The sequence below is a fragment of the Saccopteryx bilineata genome, chromosome 3 (genome assembly GCF_036850765.1).
Source record: "Saccopteryx bilineata isolate mSacBil1 chromosome 3, mSacBil1_pri_phased_curated, whole genome shotgun sequence".
Lineage (NCBI taxonomy): Eukaryota > Metazoa > Chordata > Mammalia > Chiroptera > Emballonuridae > Saccopteryx > Saccopteryx bilineata.
The window spans coordinates 282,542,787-282,570,785 of record NC_089492.1 but is presented as its reverse complement, the minus strand read 5'-3'; the positions used below and the strand labels follow the sequence as shown (position 1 = coordinate 282,570,785).

At 52.9% G+C, this 27,999-nt stretch overlaps 1 protein-coding gene and 1 long non-coding RNA gene across 7 annotated transcripts; one reads left to right on the top strand and one right to left on the bottom strand.

Annotated features, from left to right (window-relative positions):
• The first annotated feature begins 15 nt into the window (after positions 1–15).
• Positions 16–26,913, top strand: FBLIM1 (filamin binding LIM protein 1). Of its 5 annotated transcripts, XM_066270357.1 has the most exons (9): positions 23–37; positions 2,279–2,375; positions 7,558–7,827; positions 16,158–16,351; positions 16,947–17,064; positions 18,584–18,753; positions 20,282–20,460; positions 21,441–21,558; positions 25,454–26,913. In XM_066270357.1, the coding sequence occupies exons 3-9, from the start codon at positions 7,578–7,580 to the stop codon at positions 25,565–25,567; spliced, it is 1,143 nt and encodes a 380-aa protein (XP_066126454.1). In that variant the 5' UTR covers positions 23–37; positions 2,279–2,375; positions 7,558–7,577; the 3' UTR covers positions 25,568–26,913. The 5 variants fall into 5 exon arrangements, with proteins under 5 accessions (XP_066126455.1, XP_066126454.1, XP_066126452.1 ...); XM_066270358.1 differs by lacking the exon at positions 2,279–2,375 and having other exon boundaries at positions 16–37; XM_066270355.1 differs by lacking the exon at positions 23–37 and having other exon boundaries at positions 2,358–2,490.
• On the bottom strand, positions 1,435–7,245 carry LOC136331603 (uncharacterized). 2 transcript variants are annotated; one of them, XR_010730510.1, is made up of 4 exons: positions 7,006–7,245; positions 4,795–4,996; positions 2,320–2,505; positions 1,435–1,537 (listed from the first exon to the last, which is right to left on the bottom strand). It is a non-coding gene; the product is annotated as an uncharacterized lncRNA (long non-coding RNA). The 2 variants fall into 2 exon arrangements; XR_010730509.1 differs by lacking the exon at positions 1,435–1,537 and adding an exon at positions 1,897–2,036.
• Positions 26,914–27,999: the final 1,086 nt, after the last annotated feature.

Genomic DNA, 27,999 nt, shown 5'->3' with positions numbered 1-27,999 from the left:
GGAGGTGAGCCTGGTGGCCAGGGGTACTGGGTGGCAGGTAAGTGGTGGCAGCCAGCCCCTCACGTTCCCCTTTGACCTACCTCCCTCCCTAGCCAGTCTTCACCCAGAGCAGATGGGAGGATGCCTGGGTCCCAAATGGGGGCCTTGTGACCTTGGACAAAGCCTGAGGTCAACCCTTTGGTGCCTTGTTGTCCCACCGTGGGGTGCAGTGAGCTAGCTTGGGGCAATATCATGGAGTTGAAAGAGCGCAGCGACATCTTTCTGTTTAACTCGAAAAGGGGGTTCTACAGCCAAAGTGTCTGGGAAGCCCTGGCTCTCTCACCTTCCTGCCATGGTCATTCCCATCTGGTGCTCAGCAGTTCCCGCCTCCCTCCTGGGGAAGTAGAGGGGAGTCTTGTTCTGCCGCCATGGGTGACAGTGTCCACGGTAGTGTCCTCCAGCCAGGAGTGAGCCCCAGCCGGGTGCAGTCAGCCCAGAAGGCTGCTCTTCCTCAGCCTCAAGGAATCGCTGCCTCTCCAAGCATCCGTTCCCAATCCGAAGGGCAGCAGCCTCACAGCCCCTGGGACCAGCAGAGCGGTGCACCCAGGGGCTCCCAGGCTGGGTTTGAATCCAGCTCTGCCACTTGCTGCCTGTGTCGCCTCGAGCCTCTCTGGGACTCAGTTTCCTGGTCAGTGAAGCAAGAATAATCGGCCCCACCCCCCACAGAGGGCTCTCCTGCAGACAGAGTGGAAAGGCAGCCCGTGAACCAGACACGAGCTGAAGGAAACCCTGTCACTGGCAGCGGCTGCTACGGCCAGCCGTTGTTACTGCAGAGCCGCTGTGTTCCTGGAAGCTCAGCGTTTTTCCCGTGGACCCACCAGCCTGCCCGCACTGGCCCAAAGAAATGCACGAGCGGAAGTTTGCAACACAGGAAGAAAAATAGTTAATGTTGAATTGGCCAACATGGAGACGGGAGCTTATGCTTTAAAAACCTGACTCCCCAAGTGGTTTGCACATTACAGATAATAGAGGACAAAATCACAAGACACGGTGGGCTGGGGCTGCAGGGTCCTGCTGGGAGCTGATTGGTTGGAGGTGAGGTAAGGGTAATAAATCATTTCTTAAGGGTTTTTTGTTGTTGTTTTACAGTGACAGAGAGAGTCAGAGAGAGGGATAGACAGACAGGAACGGAGAGATGAGAAGCATCAATCATTAGTTTTTCGTTGCGCATTGCGACTCCTTAGTTGTTCATTGATTGCTTTCTCATATGTGCCTTGACCGCGGGCCTTCAGCAGACCAAGTAACCCCTTGCTGGTGCCAGCGACCCTGGGTCAAAGCTGGTGAGCTTTGCTCAAGCCAGATGAGCCCACGCTCATGCTGGCGACCTCGGGGTCTCGAACCTGGGTCCTTCCACATCCCAGTCCAATGCTCTATCCACTGCGCCACCACCTGGCAGGCTCTTAAGGTCTTGAGGACGGTGCTGAGAGGTCTTTTTCTGTTTCTGTCTGGTCTCGTGAGAAGGTAGCCAAAGGGGTCCTTCCACTGTAGGGCTCAGGAGCTGAAACATGACTTAGGTCAGGATGTGTTCTTTTAGCCTGCCAGAGGTCCTGACTGTGTGACCCTTGGCCAGGTCCTGGCTACTGTCTTATGCTGCTTCCGGGGTTGCTCATTATAGGGGGGTAGGGCGGTGGGGGGGCAGGCTAGGTCTCTGGGGGGGGTATGTGTATATGTAGATAGGACTTCTAGAGCTCAGGTTTAAAACTAAATTTAATTAAAGTCATAGGGACCCTCAGTTTCAGCTATGAAGATCCAAAGGAAAAAGAATGACAAAAATGGGACGAGGGACTCAGGGAGGCAGAAGGGGGATAAAGGAGCGTGAGACAGGGTTTCAGGCACCCCTCTTACAACCCCCATGAGCATGAGCCCCTCAGGAGCAGCCCAAGAGCCAGGCTGGCCGAGGGGATGGTAGCTTCAGGCCCACGGAGGAGGGCCAGACCCTGCTGGACTTCCCCCAGATGGCGCCGGGTCCGGTGCTCCTCTGGCCTCAGTCACTGTGACTTTAATCAAAAGAACAATCTGTTTGCCTCTGAATCAGACCCGGATTCCTTTTCCCAGCAATGTTCCGGAGGCCTCCAGGGACTCCGGCGGCCCATCCCGGCTCCATCTACTGCCCCGGGGCGGGCTCAGCCTCCCCTCCCCACTCCATTATCTGTCCACTCCAGCTTGGGGGAGGGTGTGCAGGACGTGGGAGGGGCCCCGCCACAGGTGATGTGATTGCCAACTGGGCCCTATCTACTAGGCCTCCCGGAGGTGACTGTTCCCCAGGACACTGGGACCCACCTGCAGAGGGCTTAAGGATCCAGACTGGTTGTGACAGCTCAGGACGACACATCCAGGTGACCTGCTTCACTGGGGCACCCCCTAAGAAAACCCCAAGTCCAGCATATATTGACCACTCGGTGTTATTCTCGCTGTGGTTGGCATCCTATAGCCTCAGGCTGACCCTGAGAGGTAAGCAGCCATATCCTGGTTTTTACAAAGAAACTGAGGTCAGGAAGAGGGAGTGACTTGCCCAGGGTCACTGGGTTTAGTGAATAGCCATGGAACCCTGACCCACCTGACTCTTAGGATCCTGGGAAATTCCAGGCCAAACCGAGGTGTAAGCACTCCCTCCACCAAATGGGCAGGTAGGGCCACCAACCCAAGTGATCTACAGGAGGGGGAGGGTAAGGACCACTCTGGGTGCACAAAGGACAGCGGGGTGGGCACGGGGCGGTGGGGGGGAGGACTCCCACCCTCCAGGCCTGCCGGGAGAAGGGAGGAGGGGTCGAGGGAACAAAGGGAGCGGTAGGGGGCGGTGCGGGGCGCGGCCACCCAGGTGGGGGGGCAGGTAGGGGGCCGCTTCCGCCCGGCAGGAATCCTGGGCCCCCTCCCCCAAACCTCACCTTTTATGGTAAGGCGGCCGGGGCGGCGGGGCGGAGGGAGCCAGGGGGCGGGGAGGGCGGAGGGGCGGGAGGCCCGCGCTCCTCCCGGCTCTGCTAGCTCGGGCGTCGGACCGGAGCCGGCCGGGGCGCAGGCAGCCCAGGTAAACTGGGCGGGGGGTGGGGGTCCTGTCCTTCCGTCTTTCTGTTCTGGCCCCGGCTGCACACAGGTGAGACAGCACGGGCAGTCCCGGGCCGGAGCCCACCCCGCCCCCAGCCGGGACCCCAGCCCTGGCGCTCTGGAGGGGGCCTGTGGGACCCGGGGCAGGAGGTGGCTTAGCGGAACCGGGGTGGGGGCGCTGTCCTTCCTCCCCAGTCCCTCGGTCACTGTCCCGGTGTGGGGTAGGGCTAGTGTCCCTGCCCGGGAGCGGGGTTCCAGGGGCAGGGGTGGGCAGGGCGGAAGCTCCCGCACAAAGGGGACAGCGTCCCGCACATGGATCGAATTAAGTCCCCGGCGGCGCCCCACGATGACCCGGCCAGCCGCACTGCTTGGCTGCTTGCGGGAGGGCGTCGGGTTTCCGGAGCTCCGGGGACCTCCGGGCCCTCTTCCTCAGCCAGGGTCAGGAGAGGGGAGGGAAGGGCTGCAGGACGGCCCCTCTCTGGGCCATAGTCCCCGTCCGGGGCGGGAAGGGGTGAACCTGGGCGATCCCCAAGGTGTGTGCAGGTTGGCATACGGCTCCCTTCAGCCCAGATCTGAGGACCCCGGGAAGGGGGTGGGCAGCGCCTTCCCTCTTGCTCTTCACGGTGACGGAAGCTGAGTCCTGGTCCTTCCCAGCCCCCGGGGGCTCCTCCTCTCTCTCCGGGGCTAAATAACCAGCTGTCTTCTCTTTGCCCCTAGTACCAAGTGCCGGGATCTCGAGCACCCTCTCTTCTCTTATCCTCTTAGCCAGCCACCCTTTAGGACAGACCTCATTATTCTCACTTTGTTAAAAAAAACAACTGAGGCCCAGAGAGGTTCAGTGACCTGCTCAGGGTCACCCAGCAGGAAAGAAGTGAAGCCCGTGTGAACCAACTCTGTGTGCTTCCTCTTCCCCTTTCTTGGGGTGGGAAAGAAGGAGGGGGGACCCCTATCCAAGGCTGCAAAGTCCCCTCCAGGAAGGAGGTGGTGCAGTCTCACCCCTACTTCCAGCAAAGTTTAATTTTGAACCAAGCATAGACTACTTTATCAGAGTATCATAGAACAAAGCTTAGAGGCTGTTCCACAGTTTGGGGAGGGGGTTAGGAGTAGGACCCGGGAGGGGGCGGGGCACTACCTGGAGGCCCTGGAGCCCTGCCCTGGGCTGCAGCCTAAAGCCCTGCTGGGTGGCTGGCTGGATTTCAGCCTCCTTCCTCTTGACAGGAAATGACTTTCCTTCCCTTTGTTCCCACTTTCTCTGCTTACCCAACTGGATCTCAGATCCTCCCCCTGGGAGAGGAAGGATGGGGGGGGTCCCCTCTGCAAGGCTGGTTGGAGCTGGCTGGATCGCTGCCCACAGGGAGCTTTCTCACAAGTGCCCTGCTCCAGGGTGACCTGTGGGCAATGGGGCCAGAGGGAAGGAGCCTCCCTAACCTGCTGGGGCCTGAGGGACACAACTGACCAGGCTTTGTAAATCCCCAGCTGGGCCCCTTCCCCTGGGGCCTTAAGTCCCTGCAGAAACCACAGTGAGTCGGGGTGGGGGCAGCTGTGAACATCTGGCCTCAGCACTGGGACGTTTGCCTTGGATGTTTTCCGAGAAACCAGAAGATCTAGCTTCCTGAAGGGGTGGGCTGGGGTGGAGGGGGGGTCAGAGCAGGGTGGGAAGGGGGCAGAGGTGGCATCCGCAGCAGCCGTTGGGGACAGCCAGAATGCACTGACCACGAGATAATTAGTCCGGATTGGGCCATTCTGGGATGAGAACGAGCCTGATGATTTGGAGGCCCCCATGCCATCCAGGGAAGAAAAAGCCAGTGGGGTCTGAGGACGCCCTGTGGATTCACGTTGGTGGTGCTCCATTAGAATTCCAAGTCTGCCCCAGGTGGCCTGGAAAAGTCCATCTCTGGGGGGCTCATTGGCCCATCTGTAAAGTGGGGGCAGAAGGGGTTGTGTGAGAATTAGGTAAGATTAGAGGCACAGAGAGCACTGGGCACAGCACCTGGGACTCAGCAAGCCCTTGTATCAGCCAGTGCTCTTGCAGTTGTTTCTTGTATTTAAGTCTTGGATGTACTCTGAAATTTGTTTATCAAAATCGATAATGAAATTTGTAGCAAAAGATAAAACCAGAGACCATAACAGCTAGTACTAGCACATATACTTCCAAACATCACTCACAAAACAAGAAACAAAAGGGAAGTACTCTAAGGAACTTTTGAAGCTTTTTTCGGCTTCTTTTTTGGAACAGATATTTTAGTATCATACTGAGTGATACATTTTAACCAAACATATAAACAAACTCGGGAAGAATTTACAAGCATATGATGTTGTTTTTGTTGTTATTCTCCCTCGGTCACCATGATTGCCCACGATGGCCAGCTGGACTTTATATGGAGGGAGGCCTTTAGGTGGCCTCTTGGGCTCCAGGTCCAGCATTAGGGTCCCCCAGGTTGCTCACCCCCTGCCCACCCAGCCCCACTTCTCACGGTCACTCTCTGGTTCCCTGCTTTCCCTTCTTCCCATGATCCTGTGGGCTGGGCTTTGGGGCCGTGTCAGGGTGACCCAGCTGGAGAGTGAGATAGAACAAGGGCACGTTCTCCTCCCTGGGTGCCAAGTGCAGGCTCCTGAGCTGAGTGTGGTTGACTTGCCCCACCCCATGGCCCCGCCACAACGTTGGCCACGGAGGCTGCTGTCTACAGGCACCACCTGAGATGCAGAATGGGCTCTTCCTGGTCAGTGTGCTGCCCTGTGCCCAGATCCATGCTTTCATGCCTATACTTTGAGCTGGACTCGGGTCACACAGAAATCACAGACATAGCTGATGGCACACATGGTCACTTATGGGAGGTAGGGGGACTGACATGGTGACAGTGAGCCAGTGTGCTCTGAGATGGGCTGTCATCGCTCCACAGAAGCAGACAGCTGCCCCAAAGAAAGGGTCAGGAATCAGGGGAGGCTTCATGGAGGAGGTAATATTTAAACTGGGCCTCTTAAGAAAAAACTGGAATTTACCGTGTGGTGGGCAAGAGAGGAAAAACAGGTGGTAGAAAACGCTCCCAGGCAGGGAAAGAAGGGTGAGCGGTCAAAAAAGAGGTTGAGCCTGACCTGTGGTGGCGCAGTGGATAAAGCGTCGACCTGGAAATGCTGAGGTTGCCGGTTCAAAACCCTGGGCTTGCCTGGTCAAGGCACATATGGGAGTTGCTGCTTCCTGCTCCTCCCTCTTCTCTCTCTCCCCTCTCTCTCTAATTCTCTTTCTCTTTCTCCTCTATAAAATGAATAAATAAAATCTAAAAAAAAAAAAGAGGTTGAGCAAGGGGTCACTCTGCTATAGCCCCCAGGTCAAGGCACATATGAGAAAGCAATCAATGAACTAAGGTGCCACAACAAAGATGCTTCTCATCTCTCTCCCTTCCTGTCTGTCTGTCCCTATTTGTCCCTCTTTTTGACTCTCTCTGTCTCTGTCACAAAAAAAAAAAAAAAAAAAGTTGAGGCCGGAGGAGCTTGGGACTTGATCTTCAATGTAGTAGGGAGCCATGGGAGTCTTTTGAGTAGAAGAGAAAGCCTTACAGTCTAGAAAAGCCACTCCAGGGACAGGGTAGGAAGCAGAATTGGAGCCCATTGTGGCACCTGCCTGAACCAGGGCTGCAGTTTTGGAAATGCAACAGTGATTCCCACAATAGAATCAAGGTTTGGTTGGATATGGAGGCCCAGGGTGGAGAAGAGGATGCTGGCTGTGGGTGGGCCCAGAGAGGGCAGCAGAGCCACGTAGCCAAGAGCATGGGCTCTGAGTTCAAATCCCAGCTCTGCTGCTGCATGACCCCAAACAAGTGACTGCTTCTTTGTCTCGGTTTCCTCATCTGTGAGATGGGGATAGCAAGAGTGTCTCTTCCCCAGCAGCGCTGGGACGACTTATGAGTTAAGGGGCAGAGTGCTTACCGCACAGAGTGGGTCTTGGGAAATGGTAACTCTGAGTGCTGTCCTCTCTGCCTGGCCTGCTAGAGGCCAGCCCGATGCTCTGACCAGTTCATGCTGTGTCCCTCCCACGGAGGAGCTGGCCTTGGAGACCAGCTCTCCCAGGAGAATCCGGTAACGGGGTGTGACCCTGGGCTGGGGCCGCACAGGGATGGGGAGCACGAGGCGGTGCTGCCTCACACTTCTGAGTGGGGAGAGCGCAACCATTCGGGAGGTGAGCAGGGCAGGACTGCTCTTTGCCCCCACGGGTGTGGTGTGCGGGTTCGCAGGAGGGGCAGTCAGGGCTGTTGGGTCCCACCCTGGAGCCAGTCACCTAGTAAACACCTGCCCTCCCTCGAAAGATAGCCCAGCCCCTGCACTAGCTGGGCTGGGTCTCCCGCACCATGGGGTGGCTGCTCCTGTCTTGTTAGGAGGAGGGAGGCCCCATGCCCCCGAGGCGGGGTGTCTCTGTGTCCAGGTGGAGGGCACCCCTGGGCTCTGAGCCTTGCCTGAGCCCAAGCCCCGCTTTGCCCCCAGTCCCACCAGGAGCCGAGGCGATGGCCTCAAAGCCTGAGAAGCGGGTCGCCTCGTCTGTCTTTATCACCCTGGCACCCCCACGTCGAGATGAGGTCGTGGCTGAGGAGGTGAGGCGGGCAGCCTGTGAGGCCCGGCCCGGCCGCCCCTGGGAATCTCCTGTCCCCACGAAGGCACCTGCGGCTGGCTCGGCAGGGAGGCGCGGGCCCTGGACACCTCCTGGCAGGGCTGCAGCCACAGTGCGAGCTGTGCCCCCTCAACTCTCCAATGGAGGTAAGAGGGTGAGGGCTGGGAGGGAGACCTGGTCAGAGGCAGCACTGAGGGGGAGGAGGGCAGGCTCTGACATCGTTCATTCACCGAGCACCTACTGTGTGCCTGGCAGACCAGCACCCGTATTCCTGGGGGTATGATGTTGGCAGGCTGCTTAATCTTTCTTCCTCAGTTTCCTAACCTGCCAGAGAGGGATAATGATAGTACCTTTATTAAAAGGTTGCTGTGGGGATAAGATGAGTTAATATATATGATTAGGCCTGACCAGGCAGTGGCACAGTGGATAGAGCGTTGGACTGGGATGTGGAGGACCCAGGTTCGAGACCCCGAGGTCGCCAGCTTGAGCGCGGGCTCATCTGGTTTGAGCAAAAGCTCACTAGCTTGAGCCCAAGGTCGCTGGCTCAAGCAAGGGGTTACTCGGTCTGCTGAAGGCCCACGGTCAAGGCACATATGAGAAAGCAATCAATAAGCAACTAAGGCGTTGCAACACGCAACGAAAAACTGATTGATGCTTCTCATCTCTCCGTCCCTGTCTATCTGTCCCTGTCTATCCCTTTCTCTGACTCTCTCTCTCTCTCTGTCTCTGTAAAGAAAAAAAGAAAAAAAAATAGATATGATTAGCCCAGCACCTGTCACAGAGAAAGTGTTGAATATGTGAATTTTATGTTGAATATTACTTTAGGCCACACACTGGGGACATGAACAAAGAGACACAGTTTTCAGCCTATGTGAAACTTGCATTCTAGTGGGGGAAACAGAGTTGATAAAAATATAATGTCAGGAAGACACAAGTGCTCTATAGGAATAAAACACAGTGAAGAGGTAAGGAAGTTGCAATGTTTTATGGGGTGGTCAGAATGGCATCTCCAAGGAGGTGGCGTTTAGCTAAGACCTGAATAATAGGGTGGAGCTGATGTGGCAGGGGTAGGGAGAGCTTGAAAGACAGTGGGAACAGCAAGTGCAAAGGTCCTGAGGCGGAATGAATTTGGCAAGTAGAAGGACCTGGAAGATGATTTTTTTCTTTGTGGGGCTCTGCTGTTCCTTTGCTGTGTGATCTCAGATGAGCTACTTCCTTGCTTGATTTCCTCCTCTGGAAAATGGAAATTTGGTCGTGTGTGTGATGTATCCATCACAGAATGGATACTTCTTAAGTGACTGTTCTTTTACCTTGTGCTCGCTCTGGTTGGAGCTGGCCCTGCTGTCTTATCGACAAGAGCCTTGCAATCCTCTCTCCCTGCGACTTCCATGGAAAGTCTCAGCTGTTGGCCCTGGCCGGTTGGCTCAGTGGTAGAGCGTTGGCCTGGCGTGCGGAAGTCCCGGGTTCGATTCCCGGCCAGGGCACACAGGAGAGGCGCCCATCTGCTTCTCTACCCCCCCTTCCTCTCTGTCTCTCCCCCCCCCCCCGCAGCCAATGCTCCATTGGAGCAAAGATGGCCCGGGTGCTGGGGATGGCTCCTTGGCCTCTGCCCCAGGCACTAGAGTGGCTCTGGTCATGACAGAGTGACGCCCTGGATGGGCAGAGCATTGCCCCCTGGTGGGCATGCCAGGTGGATCCCAGTTGGGTGCATGCGGGAGTCTGTCTGACTGCCTCCCCGTTTCCAGCTTCAGAAAAAAAAAATACAAAAAAAAAAAAAAAGTCTCAGCTGTTGAGTTGGATAGTAGCAATGAAGTATGGCAAGCCAGGCACCTGAGGCAGGGCGATGGCTCATTGTCTGTCAGGACACCAGCTGGAACAAGGAGACACTGAGACACCAATGGTGAGACCAGCCCAGGATGGCAGCTGAGCCCCTCAGAATCCCCCGGGTGCCTAGTCGGGCATCCCGCTAGCCTAGGACAGCCCTGCACAGCCATCACCACGGAAACCGCCTAGAGGGGCGAGGAAGGGGCCACATGTGTACACACATGGGAGTACATGGATATTCATGTATGTGTCTTCATTGTCACGCAACCTCCTGCACTGATCTTTCCGTCCTAACTGCCCATCCTAAGAACACAGCCTCATCCAGCTGCTTCTCCAAATAGAACCAGGACCATGTTGACCCAGATTCGCACATCAGGACGCTTGAGCCAATGGGAAAAAGAATATGTCCCTTCTGGGTCGGAGAGGGACCTCAAGAAATATCATTTAAATGCCAAAATTTCCTGGACATTTCCATGGGTTACTGAAATTCTAGGCAGAAAGAAGATCCTGGGAGTGTGATAACAAAACCGGACCTTCTTCAGGACAGGAGTGGCCTCACAATGACTGCTCAGCTCTTTTGTGTGCCAGTCGGGTGAACTTGGGGTTCAGCCTCACTGGAGTGAGGTAAGGTCTAAATGAGCAACTTGGTCATGAGTTTGGTCTGACTACAGGACATAAAAGCAGGCCCTGGGGCCCTGCCAGCTGCTTAAAGCCACCTCTCCAGCAGGCTGTCACCTGATGCTTCTCTGGTGCTTGTCCCCTCAGGAATCCACCCGCAGTTCTTTAGCCTTTTCATCCTGGCAGAAATCTTCCCTCCCCTCCCCCACAATGCACTGGACACTCACACAGCCTCACCAGTCTTATTCATAAGTCAATTTTTCTCTTGGCTTCTCTTTATTTATTTTATTAAGTTTTTTTTTTTTTTTTTTACAGAGACAGAGTCAGAGAGAAGGAGAGATAAGGACAGAAAGGGAGAGAGTTGAGAAGCATCAGTTCTTCATTACAGCACCTTAGTTGATCATTGATTGCTTTCTCAGATGTGCCTTGATGGGGGTGGAAGGGTGACAGCAAAGCAAGTGACCCTTTGCTCAAACCAGCAACCGTGGGCTTTAAGCCAGCGACCCCACACTCAAGCTGGTGAGCCTGTGCTCAAGCCAGATGAGCCCGTGCTCAAGCCGGAGTCCTTGGGATTTTGAACCTGGGTTCCAGTCTGATGCTCTATTCACTGCGCCGCCGCCTGGTCAAGCTAGGATTTTTATTTATTGATTTTAGAGAGGAGAGAGAGAGAGAGAAGTGGGGGAGGAGAAGGAAGCATCAACTCACTGTAGTTGCTCCTCCTATGTGCCATGACCAGGCAAGCCCAGGATCTTGAACCGGCGACCTCAGCATACCAGGTCGATGTTTTATCCACTGCGCCACCACAGGTCAGGCTGTCTTGGCTTCTCTTTAAAAGGTTGCTCCTGGCCTGACCTGTGGTGGTGCAGTGGATAAAGCATCGACCTGGAAATGCTGAGGTCGCTGGTTTGAAACCCTGGGCTTGCCTGGTCAAGGCACATATGGGAGTTGATGCTTCCTGTTTCTCCCCCTTCTCTCTCTCTGTTTCTTTCTCTCTCTCTCTCCTCTCTAAAAATGAATAAATTAAAAAAAATTAAAAAAAAAAGGTTGCTCCTCCCCCAGCACTCAGCCACCTAGACAGAATCATCCTCACTCGGCTAGGGTCCCCTTTCTTTTTTTTTTTTTTATAAGAGTTTTTTTTAAATTTATTTATTTTTATTCATTTTAGAGAGGAGAGGGAGAGACAGAGAGAGAGAAGTGGGGGAGGAGCAGGAAGCATCAACTCCCATATGTGCCTTGACCAGGCAAGCCCAGGGTTTCGAACCGGCGACCTCAGCATTTCCAGGTCGACGCTTTATCCACTGCGCCACCACAGGTCAGGCTAGGGTCCCCTTTCTACACACCTGCTCCGAGGCCTCGAGTCCCTCTCTTGAATCCCTGCCCTGACCAGCACCTGCCCACCCTTCAGTAGCCTATTGTCTCTTAAGGCTGGTAAGGCTGGTCCTGGCAGACGCCTCCGCGTTCCTGCTGTCTCTCCTGAAAGGTACCTGACTCACATCGGCGCTTCTGGAGCGAGGTTCTCACACTTCAGTGACATCAGCATCCGTGGGGGCTTGTTCCAACATGACCAGCTGGGCCCCACCTCGGGAGTTTCTGATTCAGCAGGTCTGCAGTGGGGCCCAAGAATGTGCATTTCTTAAGGTGTTTCCAGGTAATGTTGATGCCCTGGTCGGAGGACCACACTTTGAGAACTATTGTTTAGTCCAAAGGCACTAAGCAGGTGAGACTTGTGGACAAGGAGAGTAGTTTTCAAAGTGTGGCCTTTGAATCAGCAGCATGGAGACCCCCTGAGTCAGAAGCTCTGGGGTGGGCCCAGCCGTCTACATTCGAACAAGCCCCCAGATGAGTGTGCTGTGTGTGCTCACGGGGCTAGAGCAAGCTTCCCATCTGCAAAGTCTCCTCAGCCCTTGCACAAAGGAGCAGGGTTTATTATCTCTGTCGAATGGACGAGAAACCTGAAGCCCAGAGAGGTGCCCCAGTGAATCAGCAGAGAATGGGACCAGAGCCCAGGATGTCAGGGGGGCAGGGCCTTGGGCACTTTCCGTCTGTCTCCCATGAGTGTCTCGGGCAGGGCACAGGACAGCCCGACTTCGCTGGTGCGTGGCCCACCTTGTGCCGCCGTAACAGGGGGTCGGCAGAGTGCCTCTGTGTCCTTTCTCCCAGGGTACTGTTAATAGTGCCCACCCTGTAGTGGCAGTGACGGGATTTTCATGGGTGTGTTCACAGCTTCACACTACGACTTTTCTCCTGACCCCACCCCCAGGTCCCTCTCTAGGGTAGCCGGCAGCATGGAGGGGTGGGAGCTACTGGGTAGTCAGTGTTGCTGAATGGGGGTGCCTGGGGTGGAGGCAGGAGCTCAGGGATCCACCAACCCACTTCCTCCCTCCCTGCCAGGAGCCCCGAGAAGGCTGTGCCCAAGGACTAGCAGATAGGAACTAGGGGCAGCCCCTTGGTGTGTCACTTCTGTCGTGTGTGTGTGTGTGTGTGTGTGTGTGTGTGTGTGTGTGTGTGTGTTTAATGAGACTCAAACATACACAGCAGTAGAGAGAACAGTACCAGGAGCCTGTGAGTGCCACATTCAGTTTCAAAAATTTCTGTGATTTTCCCATGTTTGTTACATGTATCCCTTTCTTTTCTTTCCTGAAGTATTTTATTTTTTTTTTTTTTTTTTTTTTTTTTTTTTTTTTTTTTTTTTTTAAGATGTTACTTTTTTTTTTTTAATTTTATTTATTCATTTTAGAGAGGAGAGAGGGGGAGAGAGAGAGGAGAGAGAGAGACAGGGGGGGAGGAGCTGGAAGCATCAACTCCCATATGTGCCTTGACCAGGCAAGCGCAGGGTTTCGAACCGGCGACCTCAGCATTTCCAGGTTGACGCTTTATCCACTGCGCCACCACAGGTCAGGCCTCCTGAAGTATTTTAAAGGAAATGCCAAGAGCCTGACCTGTGGTGGCGCAGTGGATAAAGTGTTGACCTGGAACACTGAGGTCACCGGTTCAAAACCCTGGGCTTGCCCGGTTAAGGCATATATGGGAGTTGATGCTTCCTGCTCCTCCCCCCCTTTCTCTCTCTCTCTCTCTCTCTCTCTCATTCTAACTCTCTCTCCTCTAAAAAAATGAATAAATAAATAAAAAGTAAAGGAAATGCCAAGAGTCAGGTCATTTCAGCCCCGCATCCTGCAGCGTGTATTTCTAAATTTGGATTTGTTTTTTTTAACATAACCACAAAGCCAAACAAAATCAACAAGAATCCCTTATGATTACTTAGTCCACGATCCATGATTAATTACCTTGCATTGTTGTAAAAATGCCCTTGATCTGTTGGGTCGTAGGGGAATGAATGGGTTACATTATGTCTTGTCTTTTGGGCTATGTCATCCAGTACAATTTGTAGCTTTTCCTCATTTGCAAAATGAGGAGAATTACAGGAGATGATTCATCCTTTGAATCAGGATCCAATAAGGTGTATACCAGCACTGTCCAATAAAAAGATAGTGAGTCACAAATGTAAGCCTCATATAGAATTCAAAATTTTCTAGGATTCACACTAAAAAAAGTAAAAAGAATTAAGTGATATTACTTTTTATAGTATATGTTAGGCAATCCAATATACAAAAATGATTGTTTCAGCCTGCCCAGGAGGTGGCGCAGTGGATAAAGCATTGGACTGGGACGCAGAGAACCAAGGTTCGAAACCTCGAGGTGCTGGCTTGAGCGCGGACTCATTTGGTGTGAGCACAGCTCACCAGCTTGAGCCCAAGGTCACTGGCTTGAGCAAGGGGTCGCTCGGTCTGCTGTAGCCACCCCTCCCCCCCAACTCCCACCCCCGGTTAAGGCACATATGAGAAAGCAATCAATGAACAACTAAGGTGCCGCAACAAAGAATTGATGCTTCTCATCTCTCTCTCTTTCTGTCTGTCTGTCCCTGTCTCTCTCTCTGTCTCTGTCACACACACACAAAAAATCATTTCAGAACACCTAAGGTGTCGCAACGAAAAACTAACGATTGATGCTTCTCATCTCTCTCCGTTCCTGTTTGTCCCTATCTATCCCTCTCTCCCTCTTTCTGACTCTCTCTCTATTTCTGTAAAAAAAAATAATAATAATTTTCAGCCCTGGCTGGGTGGCTAAGTGGATAAATGTTGACCTGGCATGCCAGAGGTTGTGGGTTTGACCCCGGTCAGAGCACAGGCAAAACTAAGTGAAACAATGAGTTGATGCTTTTCTCTCTCTCTCTCTCTCCGTCCTCTCCCTCCCTCTCTCTTTTCCTCTCTCTCTCTCTCAAATCAATGGGGAAAATTTTTTTTTAAATTATCATTACAGCATGTGATCATTATAAAAGTGATTATTAGGAATTTTTCGTTCCTTTTTGTGTCCTGAGTCTTCCAGCCCATCTCAGGGTAGACTTCTCACATGTTCAATAGCCACATGTGGCTGGTGGCAACTTTACAGGATAGAATGAATATAAACATTATATGTAGTTATGTTTCTCTGAAGTCTCTCTTTTTTTTAATTTTTAATTTATTTATTTTTTACAGAGACAGAGAGGGAGTCAGAGATAGGGATAGACAGGGACAGACAGACAGGAACGGAGAGAGATGAGAAGCATCAATCATTAGTTTTTGTTTTTTTTTTCATTGCGCATTGCAACACCTTAGTTGTTCATTGATTGCTTTCTCATATGTGCCTTGACCGCGGGCCTTCAGCAGACCGAGTAACCCCTTGCTGGAGCCAGGGACCTTGGGTTCAAGCTGGTTGGCTTTTTTTTTTTTGCTCAAACCAGATGAGCCCGCGCTCAAGCTGGCGACCTCGGGGGTCTCGAACCTGGGTCCTCTGCATCCCAGTCTGATGCTCTCTCCACTGCGCCACCGCCTGGTCAGGCTCTCTGAAGTCTCTTAATTCCAGGGAAGACCCCTCCCTCTTTCTCTCCCTGTCACTGACTTGTTGCAGAAATATGCTGATGTGTCCCTTTGGCTTTTTTGTGGTCTCATTCAACTTGCCCCTCTGTCTCCTAAATGTACTATAAATAGAGGTGAAGTCTGGAGACCTGCTTAGATTGTGTTTGGTTTTGGTTTATGTTTTTGGGCTTGTTTAGACAATAGCATTCAGAGGTGGTGCCTATTGCTTACAATAGCATAATGTGAGTCAGAAGACCCCTGATGTTAGCTGAGGTTAATTGTAAGTTCCGGCCCTGGCGAGTTAGCTTAGAGCGTTTTCCCAAAATGCCAGGGTTGCGGGTTCCATCTCCAGTCAGGACACATACAGGAAGCAACCAATGAATGAACAACTAAGTGGGTCAAAAAATGAATGATTTCCCCTCATTCTCTCCCTTCCTCTCTCTGCCTCTATCTCTCTCTCTCTAAGGAAAAAAAAAGGCGTCAATCAATTTTTAAAAATTCTAAAAAAGAAAACAATTGTAGTTCAGGTGGTGGCAGCCTGACCCCTCCCCTGGAGAGTTCTGCAAGGGTTCTACATCAACCTGCCTGGTGGTCGGTACCTGAATCTATTATGTAACTAGGAGGTGGTTCCCACACCTGAGTGGCTTTAGCACCTCCTAGAGGGCTTTCTAAGCTCCACAAACCCAGGCTGCGCCTGGAGTTTCAGATCCTGTGGGTCTGGGGCAGGCCCAGGAGTCGCATGTCTGACACTGTCCCCGGTGCTGCTCCTGCTGGCCCAGGAGCCTCAGTGAGAACCACACCTTAGGGGTTGGTTTTGCTTGTATCCCCCCATGAGGGCCTTCTAGTGGGGGTTTCGGGCGTGCTAGCTGCCAGGTTGGGTTGAGGGAAGCTGCTTGGACAGCTACTGTTTTCTGAGCCTGTGCCACGTGCCACGTGCCACCCACTGTGCCAAGCCCTTACCTCCATTATTTCATAGTCTTCGCAACAACCCTGGGCAGCTGACACCCATTTTCCAACCAAGCACACCGAGACTCAGAGAGACTAAGTCTCTTCTTGCCTGCGGACACATATCAAGTTAGTGGCAGAGTTAGAGGTGGAGCCCTTGGCCACCACGCTGTTCAACTTCCTCCTTCCGGTTGCAGGTTGCTCTCTGCCTCCGCCTGCTCTGGATGGCGAGGACGCGCTCCCCGACCTGGACCTCCTCCCACCGCCGCCTCCCCCACCTGCGTACCTGCCTCCTCCTGAGGATGAGCCCCCCGCCCAGAGAGGCACATCACTCATCTCCGACTTAGAGCAGCTACACCTGCCCCCGCCCCCACCGCCACCCCCACCACAGGTACTGCCAACCCTTGATCCCTGATGGAGCCCTGGAGCCCCGTGGGCCAGGGGAGGGCGAGTCCGAGTTTCCTCGGCCTTGGAGGGAGTTTAAGCCTGGAGATTGTTTGGTCCATTCTCCTGCTTGAGGACAGTCCCTCTTTGAATCTCTTTGAGGCTGGTAAAATGGATTATGTTTTCAAGGCCCTGGAGAAGGGGTGCCACCCTCTTTTCCCCATTAGGTGTACCCCCCCTTCAGCTATAAGAATACATCTCCCTGGATCTAACTCAAATCCCTCATGCTGCATACGAGGCCCATTTTTAACTCTCTGCCCTTAACAGGCCTCTGTAGCAAAGGAAGGGACTCCAGGAGCGTTCCTGGATGTAGAAGGAAGTAGCTTTGACTGGTGGAGGGAACCGAGACAAGTTGCTGGGAGAACTGGGTTCAGCCGCCACTGTAACCTGCCTGCTGAGTGACCTTCGCTGGGTCGCTCGCTTCTCTGGGCCATGAGGCTAATTGTGCCTGGCGTCATCGCATGAGGAGTGGAGCTGAGAGAGCTGTGTGGGGTTCCCCCAGATGACTTCTTCCCTACCCCCCACCTCCTGTGTCCCCACAGTCCCTGGCGGAGGGGCCTCCATTCCAGCCCGGGCCCAGCCGTCTCAGGCCCGCAGAGGAGGAGCTGCCACCTCCCCCAGATGAGCCTGCTGGCTTCCCGGAGAGAGAGGCATCCACAGGTATGGACACAGGGCTGGGGGGATTCTGGGTGGTCCTGGGGGCCCTCAGGGCCTGAGCATCCAGTGGGAACTAGGACAACGGGGACCACCAGTGTCTTCCCTGGGACACAGTTCAGTGACGGGCCTTATAGTTGTACATCAACTTGATTTTTATTGCCTTAACCTTTTTCCTTTATCACTAAAATCCATTTAAATATTGATCACCAGGGCCTGACCTGTGGTGGCGCAGTGGATAAAGCGTTGACCTGGAAATGCTGAGGTCACCGGTTCGAAACCCTGGGTTTGCCTGGTCAAGGCACATATGGGAGTTGATGCTTCCAGCTCCTCCCCCCTGTCTCTCTCTCCTCTCTCTCTCTGTTTCTCTCTCTCCCTCTCTCTCTCCTCTCTAAAATGAATAAATAAAATAAAAATTTTAAAAATAAAAAAATAAAAATAAATAAATATTGATCACCAAATTTGCCGTGAGAGCAAAAAGATCTTGAATTTTTTTCACTAATTTTCTGTAGTACTATATATATGGGTTCCCTCACAGAGTCTAAAATACAAAGCATGAAAGGGGGCCCAGTGAAGTCTTCCCTCTGCCCCTTCCCTGTCTCACCGTTTCCTTCTGGACAGCCTCTGATGTAAACACTCCTTTCAGATGTGTTTTATGCATATGTAAGCCAGTGCAAATTATGTATCCACTGCCTCTCCCCTCATTTTTGCACAAACAAGAGCAAGCTCCCTGCAGTTCTGCACTTTCCCTCCTTTGTGCATCTTAGAGCTCATTCCACAGCAGAATACACAGTGAGTGGCTCCTTGGTCTTTTTCATGGCTGCATAGTATTCCTCAACAGGGCCCTGCCCTGTACATTTAACCAGATGCCTATGAGCAGGTGCTTCAGAGGCTTTTTGCTATAACAGATAAGGCCAAGATGAATTGTCTTGCACATGGGTTATTTTGCCTGTGTGCAAGTTTGTGAACTAAAGTCCTAGAAGAAGGAATACTGTAGCCAAATGGGTGGGCACATTTGTAACTTCAATATTTTTGCCAAATTGCTCCTTTACCTCCTCTATACTCCCGCCAGCAGGGTGTGCACGACTGTCTGCCCACAGTCCCTCCAGCACTGTGTTATTCATTTAATAAAGAGTGTTAAATGCTCACCGTGCACCGAAGGGCCTTCGCTACTCCAAGGTTATAAAATAACCCTCCTCTGGTTTCTTCCATTGTTCTTAATGGTTTCATCTTCCAAATCTCTGATACATTCTGATGATCTGGGTGCGAGGTGTCATGAGAGAGGCCTCCCCCCACTTTAATTTCTTGCAGATGGCAATCCAGTTGTCCTGACACTGTGTCTCCTTTCAGAGGCCATTCACATTGCTTTTTACTGCTCCTCGTGACCCTCCTCGGGAGACAACGTCACACCCATGGCCCCCAGGGGTTTGAGGCAGAGATCTGGCACTCTGGGCACAATCTGGGTGGTGACCAGGTACAGTACTCCCAGGCTGTTAGGTCATGGCCTGTGTCTCTTCTACCCCAGACATCTGCGCCTTTTGCCACAAGACTGTGTCTCCCCGAGAGCTGGCTGTGGAGGCCATGAAGAGGCAGTACCATGCCCAGTGCTTCACATGCCGCACCTGCCGCCGCCAGCTAGCCGGGCAGAGCTTCTACCAGAAGGATGGGAGGCCTCTCTGCGAGCCCTGCTACCAGGTAACCACCGCTCCCCTGCCCCGCAGCAGTTCCCGCTGAGCTGGGCACTTGGGGGATGTTCTGTTATTTCATCCCCCACAACAACCCTGGGAGGTAGCCACTACTGACCCACTTCACAGATGAGGAAGCTGAGGCTCAGAGGGGGCAGGAGCTTAGTCAAGGTGTACTACTCTCCTGGGACTGCTTTGATGTCACCACAGACTTGGTGGCCCCAAACAGAATACATTTACCCTCCTACAGTTCCGGAGGTCAGAAGTCCAAAGTCAGTTTTACTGAGTCAAAATCAAAGTGTTGAGCTCCACCCCACTCCCCACCCCTAAGCTTTAGGTGAGAAGAGATGTCTTTTCCCTTTCCAGCTTATAACTCTGCATTCTTGTTAGAGCGAGGCCTGTTGCTTTGCCTCAGTAATTTCTCTTTCTCTCTCTCTCCCCTTTACCCCTCCTCATTCCAGAGTGCATTTGAAGGTAGTTTATAAGATAAGATACACCTATACCTACAGTTGACAATAAAGCTAGACATGTAAAAAATCTGTTGAGAGGGTAGATCTCATGTTGTATTCTTACCATATTAATTTTTTTTTTTTTTGCATTTTTCCGAAGCTGGAAACGGGGAGGCAGTCAGACAGACTTCCGCATGCACCCGACCGGGATCCACCCAGTATGCCCACCAGGGGGTGATGCTTTGCCCCGCTGGGGCGTCGCTCTGTTGCAACCAGAGCCATCCATCCTAGCGCCTGAGGCAGAGGCCACAGAGCCATCCTCAGCGCTGGGGCAATCTTTGCTCCAGTGGAGCCTTGGCTGCAGGAGGGGAAGAGAGAGACAGAGAGGAAGGAGAGGGGGAGGGGTGGAGAAGCAGATGGGCGCTTCTCCTGTGTGCCCTGGCCGGGAATCAAACCTGGGACTCCTGCACGCCAGGCCGACGCTCTACCACTGAGCCAACCGGCCAGGGCAAAAAAAAAATTTTTAATGTCCATAACACTATGAGATGTAAAATAAATCAGAATAGAGGAAAATCAAAGTAGAGAGTGAGATGAGACCAAAGGGGAAGTTAGTACCCGAAAATATATGAATGAAAGACCCCTACAGTTCCTAAAAATGGAGCATGGAATTTGACTCTGAGCTTCCAAGTGGCCAAATGGAAAAGGGAAAGAGTTTCCAGGTTTATTGTCCATAAGATAAAAAGCACACCAGTTTCTCCAGGAATCCTTTTTCATGACTCTGAGATTGAAGAGAAATTTCTCCCATGGGCCCTAGTGGACACTGGCCTCAAGCATTTCCTAGTAACAAAACATGCAGTCGTGGCTTCGTGGCAGGATTCCTCACTGTAAGCCAAGGACACAGGCCAAGCTTGACCCAGTTTAAGTAATAGTGGGGGTTTGGGGATAGTAGTTATAGGCCAGCTGCATGAATTTGAGCTCTTTGCCTGTACTTTTGGCCTTCTGGGCCCCTTCTGAGTTGGTCAGAAGACCCCGCGGCTTGGAGTGGGAACGTGAATGGGACAGCTCTCAGGGAATGGCCCTCCGTCCTAGGACACCCTGGAGAAGTGTGGCAAGTGTGGCGAGGTGGTCCAAGAACACATCATCAGGGCCCTGGGCCGAGCCTTTCACCCAACCTGCTTCACGTGTGTGACCTGTGCCCGGTGCATCGGGGATGAGAGCTTCGCCCTGGACAACCAGAATGAGGTGTACTGCCTCGATGACTTCTACAGGTATGAGAGGAGTCGGGGCACTGGGTGGGGTGGGGATTCTCTGGGTTGAATGGAGGACTGAACCAAAGTCCTGGGTCACAGCTTCCCTGCATGGACCGGGTCTACCTGTTCCACACACTCTGTATCAGACCATGTACCCGCTTGCAGCCCACTCTCTGAGCACCTATACTGTGGCAGGCACTCCACTTGGGTTAGGCCATTTCATCCTCAAAACTACCTTAGTAGTGGCCCTGGCCAGTTGGCTCAGTGGTAGAGCGTCAGCCTGGTGTGTGAAAGTCCCGGGTTCGATTCCCGGCCAGGGCACACAGGAGAAGCACCCATCTGCTTCACCACCTCTCCCCCTCTCCTTCCTCTCTGTCTCTCTCTTCCCCTCCCACAGCCAAGGCTCCATTGGAGCAAAGTTGGCCTGGGCACTGAGGATGGCTCTGTGGCCTCTGCCTCAGGCGCTAGAATGGCTCCTGTTGCAACAAAGCAACACCCCAGATGGGCAGAGCATCGACCCCTGGTGGGCATGCCGGGTGGATCCTGGTCTGGCGCATGCGGGAGTCTGTCTGACTGCCTTCCCATTTCCAACTTCAGAAAAATACAAAAAAAAAAAAAAAAAGGAAAAAAAAAGAAAGGAGAGAAAAAGGAAAAGCCGTGACCAATCACACAAGACAAACAAAAGGGGTTGCAGCCCCACTGAACTCGCAGGAGATGTCTGCTTCATCAGATTCTGATGTTCCCAGCCACCTCCTCACCTGGAGCTAATTATACCCTGGGAAGCCGGTCTAATCACGCAGGTCTCCCCATCCTCGCCACCGCCCCTGCCGCGGGGAAGAAATAGGCATTTGCTGTGGTAGCTCCAGGTGCTGTCACATAGCGACAGGTCTGAAATAGCTCGGGGATGTAAATGAGCAGAGCTAGCCCCGGTTCTGACAACTAATTTCTGTGGTTGTGGGGCGTGAACGCCTCCCGAGCATGGGTTCCCTTCCCTCTAGGAAATTTGCCCCTGTGTGCAGCATCTGTGAGAATCCAATCATCCCCAGAGACGGGAAGGATGCCTTCAAAATCGAGTGCATGGGGAGAAATTTCCATGAAAATTGCTACAGGTGCGAGGTGAGTAGAGCGGTGATGGAGTGACATGCGGCGGGTCGCGGGGTCACAGTGGCGTTTTGTCACCGCAGGAGCCCTGCTGAGAGCCCCTGGGCTGGGACAAGTCAGGGAAGGGGCTTGGATCCAAGTTGCTTGCTGTCCAGCAGCAGAAACAAAATAAGAATAGAAAGAACTACAAGTAGAGTCCTCTCATCAGAACTTTTTGAATTCCTCATGATAGGAACTAAACTTGGCCGCTTTCTGCAAGGACAGGAATCACGGGAAGGCTCATGGTGATGTCACTAATGATATCAAATGAAATCCATTTCTTGGTTCTGCTTCTTTTGTGGGGGTGCTTGCTTCCTTTTCTCTTCCTGTGGGCTGGCATCCTCTGGGAGAAGGGGGATAGGGTGCATGGTCACATTTGGGCCAGGTTGCCATTCTTTTTCAACTTAGAAACTTCATCCAGGGTTCCCATTCAGATCCAAGAAAACCTCTGATTGGCCTATTTTCGGTCACATGGCCATTCTGGACCAATCACTAGCCAGTGGTTATGATTGACAACACCAGGGGTAGGGGTGGGGGCAGAACCATTTGAAACAGAGGAGTTGATACAACCAGAGGAAGGAAGGAAGGAAGGAAGGAAGGAAGGAGGAAGGAAGGAAGGAAGGAAGGAAGGAAGGAAGGAAGGAAGGAAGGAAGGAAGGAAGGGACGGACACTGGGCAGACACACGCCACAGATGTCCCACGCCACAGATGTCCTTTCCGGGAGGGAGGGAGGGAGGGAGGGAGGGAGGGAGGGAGGGAGGGAGGGAGGGAGGGAAGGAGGGAAGGAGGGAAGGAGGGAAGGAAGGAAGGAAGGAAGGAAGGAAGGAAGGAAGGAAGGAAGGAAGGAAGGGACACTGGGCAGACACACGCCACAGATGTCCCACGCCACAGATGTCCTTTCCGGGTGCTGGGAAAGAGCATGTATAAATCAGCTTTGGGACTAAAAATTCAGTGATGGAGTCTAGCCAGAGTGGTGGGATCAGAGGCACTCTTATAGAGGAAGTGACGCTCACCCTGAGTCTGTGATCATGTTTGTCGGATACTCAGAGAGGGGAAAGGAAGTCCAGAAGGAGGCAAGGGCCTGTGAAAACCCACTTTGGCATGCGCAAGCAGAGCAGTCAGAGGAAGTGGAAGTTCCCAGGTGTGTCTGGAGCGTTCAGTGCCGGAGCGTGTGATTGGAGGAAAGGAAAGGGCCCTACGTGCAGGCTAAGGTGTGGCCCTCGGGCTGCAGGGTGGGGTGAGGCAAAGATGGGGGAAGGCTGGTTAGAAGTCCCAGCAAGAAATGCTCAGGGAGTCTCTCAGTTTCCCGCATTCAGAAGCTTTGAAGCTCTGCTGTTACCATCTTGAAATTCTTAATTTTTGAACAAAGGGCTCTGCGTTAGCATTTTGCCCAAGATACTACAAATTATGGTATCTAGTCAGTCCTGCTGGGGGGGCCTCTAAGAGAGTCCTCGCCTAGCTCTTCCATGGTCACCTCCATGTCACTGATGTGTCTTGTCTTCTCTGGTGATGGCAGCAGAGGTAGCCGCTCTTATGGGTGCCACCTAAGTGGGAACTCCCAGAGCAAACCTCTTAATCAGCCAGCCAGTAATTCAAAACATGTACTCAAAACAGATAACATGAGACCGAGGGGCTGTTTTCACTGGGTGTGACGAGGGAACTCGGTCCGAGAAGTTGACAGATTGCTTCATGATTACGCTGTCCTTGTGGGGTTAGAGTCCAAAGTCCGACTGATAACACATCTTGAAAGAACAGTGACGAAAATCAAATGGTGTTATCACCATCAGAGCCCTCATAAGGTCCAGTGGTGATTAGCATTTCCCTGAGCCTGGTTACTGAGCAAATAAACCCTCCCTCCTTGTCCTTGGTCAGTGTGGCCAAGGCTACCGTGAGCGGTCCCCGGGCTGCTGCGGGAGGTCGGAATTTGGACTCTTGTAGTTACATTTCGGATGGTCCGGCTCAGACCACTGCGGCCTGGAACTGACTTGAGGAGCTGCTTCTCTAGAAAGGGAAATCGGTTCCCAGGTGCTGCCCACACTCCTCTCACCGTTCCTATTCACTGTGGTCCATGTCATTTATTACCATTGCTGGAAGGGTAACAATACTTTTATACCTGGGTCGTGTTTCTTGGGGTTTTTTTGGGGGAGGGGGTTATATTTGTTTTAATTTATAAGATGCTTTCACATACAATGCTTTATTTAATCCTTTCATGATCTTGTGAGATGGAAGTTATTGTCTCCATTTAAGACGAAGAAACTGAGGCTGAGAAAAGGGGTTCCCACCCTTGTTCATCTGGGCGGGGCCGAGCCAGCTTTCTGCCACCCAACAGCTCCTTCCCAGACCATGTGACTCAGTCATAGTTGAGATGTTTCCTCACTTGATTCTAATTTAGGAGAGGTCACATGCCCCCCCCTTTGGGACTTTACATTTGGCACCTGATGCTCTCAGAATGCCAAACACGTGGCAGGTGGGAATAACACGGATCTTGGTATCTAATAGTCCTGGAAACACTCGAGGTGCAGTTGCAGAAAAGAGACACAAGAGGGCGCCCTCTGCTGGCCTTTCTGGGTCGGAATGTTACCCGGGAGCCCAGAGTTGTCTCTGCAGGAACCAGTCCTTCTGAATCCTGAACGGGGTCCCTGGGCATTAATTGTCCTCAGTATTACTCCCCGGTGAGGCTCAGATGAGGTAGGGGCTTGCAGCAGAAGGGTGAACTTAGCAGGTCGGGATGCACATCCCCATCTTCCTCGTTCCGAAGTCCTTTGCTGATTTGAAAAATTGGAATTTGAGGGGGAGGCACTTGAGATCTTGCTTCCATCATATTGTCATTAGGGTTCAAATAAACTCTTATAAAAATTCTCAAAAAAACCCTGGCCGGTTGGCTCAGCGGTTGAGCGTCAGCCTAGCGTGCAGAGGACCCGGGTTCGATTCCCGGCCAGGGCACACAGGAGAAGCGCCCATTTGCTTCTCCACCCCTCCGCTGCACTTTCCTCTCTGTCTCTCTCTTCCCCTCCTGCAGCCAAGGCTCCATTGGAGCAAAGATGGCCCGGGCGCTGGGGATGGCTCTGTGGCCTCTGCCTCAGGCGCTAGAGTGGCTCTGGTCGCAACATGGCGACATCAAGGATGGGCAGAGCATCGCCCCCTGGTGGGCAGAGCGTCGCCCCATGGTGGGCGTGCCGGGTGGATCCCGGTCGGGCGCATGCGGGAGTCTGTCCGACTGTCTCTCCCTGTTTCCAGCTTCAGAAAAAATGAAGAAAAAAAAAAAAATTTCTCAAAAAAAAAAAGAAAAGAAAAATTGGAATTTGAGCATTAATGCCAGTGTTGAAGATATACAGAAAGTAGAGCAATGAGAAGACCCCTGAGCCTGGAGACCTGGGGCAAGCCTGTCCACCCCCCCCCCCCCCGGAACTGCAGGCCCCCCCATGAGAGGAAGGTCTGGGCTGGACCCAGTTACCTGCTCAGCAGCTATGTGTGGCGAGCCTTCGGTGCCCCGGGCTCCGGTCTGTGGGGTCGAGCAGGAGGTGGGGTTGCTGCCTCGCAGGGGTGATGTTCCAGAGGGGCTGCTGGGTGGTTGGTAAGCCTCTTCTAGTTCTTCCTGTGCTCCCTCGGGGCACGTCCCCCCAGTGTCCTCAGGTCTCCCCTCCGCTGACTGCACTCATCTCACAGCCCCGTGTGCCCTGCCTGCCCTGACGGAGAGCTGGCCCGGGTGCGCTGGCTGGGAGAACAGGAATGAGAAGCCACCTTCCCCACCCGTAGGAAGTCCGTTCGTTCAGTCAGTTTCATCAGCAGACGCTAGCTGAGCCCCCACCCCAGGCAGGCTCCGTGCTGTGCTCAGGCCTGGGGCCCATCCGCGTGTCCCTTGTCCCCTCAGGACTGCAGGATCCTCCTGTCCGTGGAGCCCACGGACCAAGGCTGCTACCCGCTGAACGACCGTCTCTTCTGTAAGCCGTGCCACGTGAAGCGGAGCGCCGCGGGCTGCTGCTGAGAGCACCGGGCGGGCCCTGGGACCCTTCCCAGACTCGGTTTCCCTTCCTGACCTGCTCACACACTTTCCTTTCGGGTCACAGCAGGAATCATGTCCCGACATAGGGGCTGAGCCACCCAGCCCTATCCTCCCAGCTCAGTGGCCGGTGGGCGGCAGACAGCGCCCCTCAGACTCTCACCTCTTCCTTCCATCCTCCGGCACCGGAAGTCTCCATACCGTGAGCATCACACCTGAGGTGTCCATGTCCAAGACTCTGGTCCCTCTCACACACTGGCCTTGACCCCCCCATTTCCAGGGGTGAGTTGAGGCGAGTCTCCAGGTGGCACCCGGTCTCCCTAGCAATGACACTCAGCTATCCCATAAGGGGCACTGAAGTCAGTTCTGGTTTGCAGGACAGAGCTGTTTGAGGAAAACTCCAAGGTCCCTTAAAAAGTGCTTTTCAAAAAAATTTTTGAGATTTAAATGATGGGAAACATTCTTTGGGTTTTTTGGGGGGGGGCGTGTCTTAATAGGAAATGTCTCTTATTTGTTCATAAATGTACAAGAACACGACCTGGTGGTGGCATGGCCGTGGACTGCTCACGGGGGCCCATGCCCCACTGTGAACCCGAGCAGCAGGTGCAGGAGGAAGGAGTGAGAGATGGTGCCACCCAGGACAGCGGCCACCCCTCTGCCCTGCCTGCTGGCACCCTGTGTGCGAATCAGCTGACATTGATTGACTGCCTGTTGTATGCCCAGGAACAGGGTGCAGGTGCTCTGAGCCCCCTGGCGCCTTGATGGGGGCCGTACACACTCCTTCAGGACAGTGCCAGGGACTGTCCCTTCAGCCCCCCTATTTATCTCCCCAAGTCCCACTGAACCCTCCCGCCCAGGCAGCCCTGTGACCACTGCCTCTTCGAGGCCACATCTAGAAGATTCTTTTTCCTTTTTAAGGAAAATTGTGTTGCTTTGTAACTTCTAAGGCGTTCTCTAGGGCACAAAGTAAGATGTTCCTTCCTCCCTGGGGTCGTCTGGCTGCACCGCAGGCTCCTATGAGGATGCTGTGGGCTCCGAGTTCCAGGAGCTGCTCTGTAGAGCCCCTCAGGCTTCAGAGCAGAGCGTATTTGCCCCACCCCCTGCCCGCTTAGAGCAGCGAGTCCCAAACACCAGGCGCGCCCACTCCACCTCCACAACTGTCATAATCCAAGACCTCATTCTTTCACTTCCTTAATATTTTCTTTAAATTAACATACTTTTTGTTTTACTCCCAAATTAGGTCTGTGCTAAACAATGTATCCATGGCAGTCACATATGCTAGTTATATTTTTTTCTTATTACACATGGAAATAAATGCATAACTATTAGAAGTCTATCTGTTCCATTTAAGACCTCACCTAGCTAGACTTGAGCCTCTAGTAATAGCCCTAGAAAAATGTTTACTGAGCATCTGTTCACAGTGGCATGAGTGTCCAGAAAGTGTACCCCCTTCTCCGCCAAGTGGGGCTCAGCTCACCGGATCAGGGAACTCGTGCCCAGCAATGAAGACTTATACCAGGCAGCTCCCGGACCCGGCCACCCGTTAAGGGGTCAGCTGGCTGCAAGGTGTTCAGGGTGGAGCCTTTGCTGTGGGAAGCCTTCTGAGGCCACCAAATCTTTTCGCAGAATCAACACGCACCCTCAGGATGTGCTCCCTGCGGAGGGACAGGACTCCCTCGTACACCAGCCCCAGGGCATGCTTGGTGGGTGCAGCTCCAGGAAGGGTGCGTGGCAGGAAAGAGCACTGGGCGTGGCAGGCGAGAAACTCAGGTCTCAGGCCTGGTGCTGCCGCTAAGTACGGTGCACCAGTTATTAATCTTGTGAGCCTTGGTTTCCTCATCTGTGAAATGGAAACAACTTGACTATCTTATACAGGGTTGTGATAGAAATGTTGGACTGGTGGTTAACCAAGTCACTTATTCCCTCTGTTGTTGGCCAGCAATTCTTAGACATTATTTTTATTATTATTTAAGATTTTATTTATTGCCTGGCCAGACGGTGGCATAGTAAATAGAGTGTTGGACTGGGACACAAAGGACCCAGGTTCGAAACTCCTAGGTCACCAGCTTGAGTGCAGGCTCACCAGCTTGAGTATGAGGTCGGTGGCTTGAGCATGGGACCATAGACATGACCCCATGGTCACTCACTTGAGCCCAAAGGTCGTTGGCTTGAGCAAGGGGTCACTTTGCTGTAGCCCCCCAATCAAGATACATGAGAAAGCAGTCAATGAACAACTAAGGAGCTGCAACGAAGAATTGATGCTTTTCATCTCTCTCCCTTCCTGTCTGTCCCTATCTATCCCTCTCTGTCTCTCTCCCTGTCTCTGTCACACACACACACACAAAATTTATTGATTGATTTTAGAGAGGAAAGAGAAGGGAAGAAAGCATCAACTCACAGTCATTGCTTCTTATATG

What these genes read in the sequence shown, in the direction of transcription:
- FBLIM1 (XM_066270353.1), top strand. Translation starts at nt 7,467, where the DNA reads ATGCCCCCGAGGCGGGGTGTCTCTGTGTCCAGGTGGAGGGCACCCCTG. An exon ending in TCTGCGAGCCCTGCTACCAG is followed by an intron (nt 18,754 to 20,281) that starts GTAACCACCGCT and finishes CCTCCGTCCTAG; the next exon opens with GACACCCTGGAGAAGTGTGG. An exon ending in TGCCTCGATGACTTCTACAG is followed by an intron (nt 20,461 to 21,440) that starts GTATGAGAGGAG and finishes CCTTCCCTCTAG; the next exon opens with GAAATTTGCCCCTGTGTGCA.